The sequence below is a fragment of the Monopterus albus genome, unplaced genomic scaffold (genome assembly GCF_001952655.1).
Source record: "Monopterus albus unplaced genomic scaffold, M_albus_1.0 scaffold19.1, whole genome shotgun sequence".
NCBI lineage: Eukaryota > Metazoa > Chordata > Actinopteri > Synbranchiformes > Synbranchidae > Monopterus > Monopterus albus.
In genome coordinates, this window is record NW_018127899.1 from 2,771,607 (window position 1) to 2,780,088 (window position 8,482).

Genomic DNA, 8,482 nt, shown 5'->3' on the forward strand with positions numbered 1-8,482 from the left:
TGCTGTTATGGCTGACCAGATCTCCAGGTTTCATGCCGGGCTGGGCTGCGCTCTTCCCTCAGTGAGTCACATTTATGTGCTCATATCACTGCAGTTTATTTAGCCTCAGTCCCACATACAACATCCTCCTGCCAGAAACACTCAGAGGAACAGCAAATGTTGATTAATCCACCGCTGAAAATAGTCCCCACCAAATCCTCTGTTTCCACCTTTCTGAGTAATGTTTGCTAAGAACTATACTGGACACCTGCTGCAGGAAATGACTGAGCATTGTTAAAAATGAATCTGTGTCTATGGGCTGTTTTAAGGATTTACGTCTTCAGTGGTCTGAAAAACACCCACAATGAATATTAGATTTAGTGGCAATAAAGCACATCCTGGTTGATCTTTGTTATGGTTTTGTTTTTTCCTGTTCTTACCTTTAGCAGCCACAGAGGTTACATCACTGACGCCACCGTGGCTCTGCTGCTGGGCCTCCTCCTCTTTATCGTACCTGCCTACGGACTCTCCAGGAAATATGGTATCTGACAACTGTAGTTACTAGTTACTTTACAGATGCACTGGTTATTAAAAAAACAAAGGGTTACAAAAGGAAGGTGCAGAGAACTATTTTAATTGCAATAGTAGTTGTACTGGATGGAACTTTTATGTATATATCAATTTAAATGTGTAATAATAATAATGTGATAGAATTTTTGTACCCAGATGTTTAACTACTGATCCACCCAGTAGCTCCTTTTCTCTCTGTCAAGAGGCCATGATATCCTGGAAGGAGTTCCAGGCCTCAATGCCATGGACAGTTGCCCTGCTGGTTGGTGGAGGCTTCGCGCTTGCTGAAGGTTCAAAGGTAAGCCATGTCTGTCTGTGTGAATTCACTTTATGCACCCCCCATGGGTTCTTCTTATACAACAAGGTGATTTCATCACATTTTTATTTTCCACAAATGGGCTTCCTGAAACAGAAGGAGGCATCTTCTTTTAAAGGCTTTGAATGAACAGATTAACATTTAGGGGGAGGAATACCTCTCATGTACACTACTGTGTGTATGCTAAATATACAGTAGCTTCACTATAGCCTGCAGCTGGCTAATGTAGCTTAGCACAAAGACTAGAAACAGCTAGTTTGGCTAGATAACAAAATCCACCCACCAGTACCTCTAAAGCTTTGTCAATGCAACTTGCAGTTAAATAATCAGCTCACTCACGTCACACAAAGAGAAAACATGGTGTCTAGCCTTACTGATAATCCTGGTTTTATTTGTTGAGGACAGAGGCATAAATCTCACTGACAGATATGTAAAAATTGGGCAAATGAATACAAACTTCCTGCATGAATAAATTAGATTCCAGTAGAGGGAAGAGAGGAAATATGCCTTGTTGAAGCTTGGGTGAACTGACCCTCAAAATCAGATACAAACCTACATTGAAAGTGAAATCCCTTGCCGACTCGTCAGACATTGTGATGTATGTGTTTTCATGTGGTTCTGCAGGAATCGGGCCTGTCTTTGTGGGTGGCCGAGCTGCTAACACCTCTGGGTGAGCTGCCAGTCTTGGCCACCATCACAATTGCCTGCATCATCATCACCACGGTAACACAGGTGGCAAGCAACGCTGCCACCATCACCATCTTCCTCCCCATCCTCTCTCCTCTGGTAGGTCCTCACAGGTTACACATTGCACCGACTGTGCTGTTGGTTTTGAGTTAATACCTTCAGTCACGAGCCAGTACTGTCAGATCTCTACGTTCGCTCATCATTGATTTAAAAACTAAATGAAATGATGAAAGCTGTTTCTCAGCCTAGATATAACATTTTGAATGATGGACTGAATTGTGTTTGGTCTGCAGGTAATCACACAAGGAGCAAATATAATAATAATAAGTAACAAAAATGAACTACTTTAGAGAGTGGAGCTAAGGGGTGTGCTGAAGCTGCAGCTTATTATGTCTTATAATACACAACCCAGTTAACATTAAAAAGTAAGCACTAACATTTGATCCCTCCCGTACTAACGCCAACATCCCATTCTAATCATCTTCTGTTCCTCGCTACAGGTGTTCCTAACAGTACATTCACCCCTTCATTGGAGTTCTTAAGTGCATTTTTTTGGAGGGTGGAACATGGTAAATATTATTAGCTCATCAGTTTGTCAAAGAGACTGATAGGTGACTTTATGTTACAGTGAAAAAGAGACTTGTTTTAGCTGCAGCTCTGCTGTTACTCAACCTTCAGGTTCATTTGATAATGTGACACTGAGGCGCTCCTCCTTTTCTGGTGGTGGTTGGCCACTTACTTCAGCCATGCAGCGCAGGCTTTGTTGGCTTTCAAGCTCTTCTGAGAACACTTGCAACAAAGCTACAGGCAGTTCAAATTCAGATCACTGGTTTCATTGTATATGCTAAAGTGTTACATGCAGTATAGTTTTGTAAGCACATTTTGTGTCCTGTTAACACAGCTCTTGACTTAATCTGCATAATAAACAAGGACATTTTGTCAAATATGGGATGACATTTAACTGCCCGTAAGAAACCAATTTATAATTAATCAAAGCTGGAAAACCTTTCTCTCAAACTGGGGGAAAAACCTTCCCTAGCAACTGTGAAGAGAGACTCCTGTGTTTGTACCACTTCAAACCTGTGCACATAACTCTGAATTCATACCGTTTGCTCTAATGCCCACATTTCTCACAGTACAGAGGCTTCTCTCTTTATTTCCTGGAACATCTCTAGTAAACCACTCCAGCTGCCAAGTATAAAAACGTCTCTTTCCTTTAAAACTGGTGCTCGTTTGCAGGTTCTTATGTTTTACTTGATTATCAGCAAAACACAGCTCAGCTCTTACTGAGCAGGTTCAAACCTAAACTCACCAGGATGTCTCTTCTTGTTCAGCGATCAAAGTGCTGACATGCAGCTCAGGTCTTGGATCAAAAACGTCTTAAAGCCTCTCGGGACACTGATAGGGGACATTAATATTCCAGTGTGTGTGATGCAGTTTTTGCAGATGTTGTGTCCGCATGGTGCGGTGACTGGATCAGTGAACACACCCAGACCGATAAAGCATAGAGACTGATTTTCAGTCAGCAGGCAAACAGAACAGTACCTGCACTGCAACACAAACTGCTAGAGTTGTTATATTGCACTGATATTAAAAGTGTAAGAGAAGTGTAAAGAGCAGGATACAGTACATATTACCAGCTGTACTCACCAGGGCTTCACAGAGACTCTGCTGTGTTGAAACTGGTGAATGCAGTTTAGTTTTTTTTTGGCAGAGTTCCCTGTTTCATTCCATATTCTCGTCTAACTTCACTTATGTAGGTGAGGTTCTGTATCACGTATGTCAGGCTGGGTTGTGATTACAGTGACTTAAGTGTTATGTATTCTGGCACAAAGTACCTGTGAACCACACATTACAAAAATGATTTCAGTATTCAGACAGATACTTGTGTTCTCAGGCTGTTCTCCTCCTCAGGCTGAGGCCATCCACATCAGCCCGCTGTACGTCCTGATCCCCACCACCCTATGCGCATCCTTCTCCTTCCTGCTGCCTGTGTCCAACCCGCCCAACGCCTTCGTGTTTAACTACGGATACCTCACCGTCATGGACATGGTGAGTCCTGTGGTACAAACACAGGTTTCATAAAAAGCAGTGATAATTTACTCTACACTGGCTGCTGGGCACATAAATCCAACATGAAGTTTAAGTCTGTGTACAGCATGTACAACCCTAACAACCATGTCTGATCGTTGCTGCAGGTGAAGGCGGGGTTTGGCGTTAATGTGATCGGTGTCCTCGTTGTCATGTTGGTAGTGGCAACGTGGGGAGTTCCACTGTTCTCTCTGGATAAATACCCTGAGTGGGCGCCGATCCTCCCCGAGTACAACAGCACAACACCTTGAACACCTTGCTGATGATCCCCACGCTGATCCTCACGCTGATGATGTGAGGCTCAGGGGCCTCTTCGGTGGGGCTCGAAGGAAACTCCTTAACGCAGCTCAGGAGCAATAGATTGATGTGTTTTTACACAGTGAATGCAGAGAGGATGTATTTACTGCCCTGTAGTGGTTTTACGGCCCCCTCGCCACTGACATCACATTTAGGAGCCCCTGTTTTCAGACTAGTAGTCCATTTAAACCAGGTTGTAAATAACATCTGTGTTTTTGCCCTCAAGGTTTTTCTGTGGGTGTTAATTTTAAACAGTATAATTAAAGGATAAATCTGGTGTTATCGTTCATTTCCTTGCTGTCACCAAACCCCATGTGTAGACTCAAACCAGCAACGAACGGCTCCTTCTAACATGTTTAGTGTGTGTGTGCAGCACCTGATATATCTCATTCTTCTGCACAACACAGCTCCATTGTTTTCCAAAAATATTAAAAGCACAATTTAAAATCGTCCCAGTCCCCCCCCCCCACACACACACACACATTGTCCTGCTATTGGACAAACTCACCCGAGCATTTGGTTTAATCTGCTGCAGAAAACAGTCCCCAGTAAAGGTAAGGCAGCTTTATTTGTAATACACCTCTAAACAATAAGCATTCAAACCAGAATAAACTCAGTTAACAAAAAATGAAGATAAAACTGTTAAATGCATGAAATGCAGAGAGAGCAGTTACAGTGTCAGAAACATCTGATACAGCTACAGGACCGGGCCTTTTTAAAAATGGAGCAATATATTTGTGAACCGGTATTAAATATTTACGCAGTCAATAGGAATCTAGTGACTTGGAGCTGAGAGCCACAGGCAAGAGAAGGAAGCCAAGAAGTACTGAGTTGGACAAACTTTTTGTTGGATTGGGTCTTTATTCATGTCATTTGTGGACAGTATGGTAAAAAAATAATATATCACCAGACTTGCACTTGAAGCATATGGAAAACAGCATGTTGGTCACACTTTAATTGAGAATGTGAACATGTCCTAGATTCTTGTCCTTCACTTGGTGCAGCCAAGTCAAAGCTGCCATGTCTTGACATTTTTATAAGTTTGTGACAGCCCTCGCTAAACTCACCGTTTCCATGGGCTGGAGGTACAGAGAAGTAAAGCTGGGTTAGTTTGCCCTTTGTTGTCAGATTTGTCTGCAAATCGTCTAAAGTCTCACAGCAGTTCTGTTTCACATGCATAACAACACTACCAGCAAACAGAGCTTTTAGTTTCATTAAAGCTGATCCAGGTGATGTTTTTATACCAACAATGAATCGGATGACTACATGTGAGAGGGATCACTTGTGATTATGAACACACTGAGAATTGTTACTGACCCCGCAGCTTTACTGAGCTTCTTATCCTCATCTGGGCCCTGGTTTTAGTTTAGAGCCCATTAACTGTGTGGCTGAGTCTGTCCACTCTCTGCCCAGTAGCAACATCCAGCAGCTAAAGAGCTGGATGTCTTTCTCAGAAGTTGGTGGAGACCAAACCAGAGCTGTGAGAACTGTGAACAAATGACTTAAATACATCAGATGGACACAGACACAACTCCAGTGTGATGATTAGGCAACTGTCTGCTAACATGTTAACATTAGTAACATGTTAGTTGCTAAATTTGTTTCAAATCACTTTAACAAATGTTGCTAAATACAGAAAGAAAGTTACTAAGTTGGCAATACTGGCAGCATCTTTCTCACGACTGGGCCTCATTTCAGTGCCTTCACCTGACACACCCCCAGCATTTGAGAGCAGAGAATGCTGCTTATTTTTCCATGATCTTTAAACCCTAATTTTATATACTTTTATATGCATTTGATATATTTTTAAATATATTTTCTATACTTTTATATACTTGGCTGGTTGTTAGATAGCACATGTTTGCTGTAAGTGTTACACAGTCAGAACACATTTGTTTGATTTGATTTGATTTGATTTGATTTATTTTTTCAAGCATGTAAAAACAGTTGATATGTCAACACACATAATTTTACACATATCCAACAAATGCTAATCCAATATCAATTTGCTTATACCTAGTACATGCTTGAATGGAGTAGGAAGAAGTCAGACTTATCCAGTCCTACTCCATGACATCATCTTGGTCATCATCAACTTGCATCATTGGTTTGCAAGCAGTTTGTTTCTGATTTACATGAACTATTAAAGGCTAAACATATGTGACATGTGTTTTTGGAAAACTCTTACACATGTATATGTAGATATTATACTGTAAATAGTGAATGATTAACGTCTTTTCAAATTAATGAAGACACAAATTAGTGTTTTGTCACTATGATTTTGTTTGAAAATTGTGAAAAACCTGATTTCTTAGTTTCATTGTTTTTGTTTTTTTATTTGTTGTTTGTATTTTTGAACTTATTATAGCTGTAAAATTGTAAACTTGAAACTTGTTCCTCTGCATCTTTCTGACTGTAAATAATATTTGAACGTATCAGACTGATCTGGATGACTGTGCACATGTTGGCAGCAGCTTAGCTCTGTGCATGTACTACACATGTACTGTCAGTACTCTGGTACAGTATCATTACTGGGTTGTGGTGCCAGTAGCTGCAGCGGAGGCAACCAGCTGAAACATAAATACACTTACAAATTTTGAAACTGGACCAAATATTATTAATTAAAAACATTTATTGTACTGCCATTTACTGCTGGTGTGGCTGTGGCAGCACAAACACACACACACACACCCTTGCAGTCATCACTTACAGCGATTGGTACATATACTTCCATTCATTTCCAGGAGACTTAACTTAACCTTAACCAAACTGGCACTACTGTCATTTTTGTAAAATCTGATTTTCCATTTTCCAATATGTAACAGATTTTTTGCTTGAATTTGACTGATCAGTGGTCAAATCAAGCACTGCAGTTGAGCGGTCAGGGTGTCTGGCTCCACAGGTTTCATCACATACTCTATATACGGTAAATATACAGTATGAATAACAGAAAACGTCCAATTAAACCAGATGTGACTAACTTAGCAGCTCTGAAGTAAATGGAGCCTTCATAAAGTTCATAATGTTCAGTTTTTGTTGTAACAGTTTCCGTGAGTGGTTGATTTGGGCTTTTTGGAGGCTGTAGTTTATGTAGCTTAATTGTATTATTGCTAAAATGTAGTCAGCCCTGATTGGTACAAACAAGGCAGACAGAATCAGTGTCTCTGCCCATTTCTTAGTTCTACTGTCAGAAACAGATCAAATAAGTTGTAGAAAAAAACTAAAAGATAAGAAATAAAGAGGAAGCCTAGTATGTATGAACCTTTACACAATATGCATGTTGTATACTTTCATTTGTATCAGCATCAGTGTCTGCAGAAACATATACATTACAAAAAGAGCAAAGCAAAAGCAAAAGCATTAAATTAAGACAGAAAATGAAAGATTCCCTCTTACAGCATTCTAATTTTCCATCAAATCTTACCTTTTCCAATTATGTCCAGTGTTTTCTATTGCAATGTACTTTTCTTCTTGGACCTAACTTTTCCAGCTAACTGAATCTGTGGCTGTGATCTTTTTCCATGTTTGTGTAATTTCCTTTGGCACTGTGATCCTGAAGATTTTAAATAAGGTGGAGGATTCCCAAAACGTTTTGTTGGTCATAGTTATTTTCCAAATGATGAGATACAACCCCTTCACCTTTGTTAATACTGATAGAAATCTTATTTATATTTCCCAGGATCATTTTACATGAGGCCTCTGTCTGTAAATGTTTTTCTTTCCAGCTCTGGGGTTGTGTGCCAGTTGAACACATGCAGTGTTGCTTTCCAATCAAAGATTGTCTGTGTAAGAAGATGGCTCACACAATGGGTAAAGGTTTTACCTCTTGACCAGCAAAACGGGCAATCTTCTGCACAGTGTGCAACACTAACACACAGGCTAAAGACCCCGCCCCCACCATTTCTACCTAGGACCCCTACATGAATGTGATAATGTTGGGTGTGTTGGGGTGGACCTTGTACTGAGCCTGCCATGGGCTCCAGACCCCTTTCCGCCAGTTAACCAGCCAGGTGGGGCCTGTTTAGCATGCTGGGGGGAGAGGAAGCGCTAGTGGAGCCCTATTGATAGAGACTATCTGTTCCTGTGTGTTCATATTCTGCTAAGGGGGGCGGGACTAGGCCAGCTGATCACAGGCACCGCAATGGAGGTTTTATAAATAAACAAGTGACATTAACTTAAAAATACAATATAAATACGGCACTGTGCAAAATAAGATATTAAAGAAATGAGTAGGCACAAAAAAATACAAGGATTTAAATAAAAAGAAAAAGATGATCTTACAAAGACCTCTAGTGGTGTTTTTGGTAACTTAAAAACTACACCATCACCTCCTCAATCTCACATAACCTGCTACAGCTTTACTCTCCTGGTTTTTCTTGCAGCAAATTCATCTACAACATCATCATATGACAACTGATTTGAGACCACATGGTTTATGCTTATAATGGCAAGTCCACTGAGACGTTCTTGCATCATAGTAGATCTCAGGTAAGTTTTAATCAGTTTGAGCTTAGAGAAGCTTCTTTCAGCAGCAGCCACTGT

At 40.6% G+C, this 8,482-nt stretch overlaps 1 protein-coding gene across 1 annotated transcript in view; it reads left to right on the plus strand.

Annotated features, from left to right (window-relative positions):
• Positions 1-4,311, plus strand: part of slc13a1 (solute carrier family 13 member 1) — an 11,483-nt gene extending 7,172 nt beyond the window's left edge. Inside the window, 6 exon segments of the mRNA XM_020593377.1 lie at positions 1-61; positions 429-520; positions 753-847; positions 1,490-1,651; positions 3,467-3,604; positions 3,751-4,311. The exon segment at positions 1-61 is cut by the window's left edge and continues 6 nt beyond it. Of these exon segments, the coding sequence (XP_020449033.1) occupies positions 1-61; positions 429-520; positions 753-847; positions 1,490-1,651; positions 3,467-3,604; positions 3,751-3,894 (692 nt within the window). The 3' untranslated portion in view covers positions 3,895-4,311.
• The last annotated feature ends 4,171 nt before the right edge of the window (positions 4,312-8,482 follow it).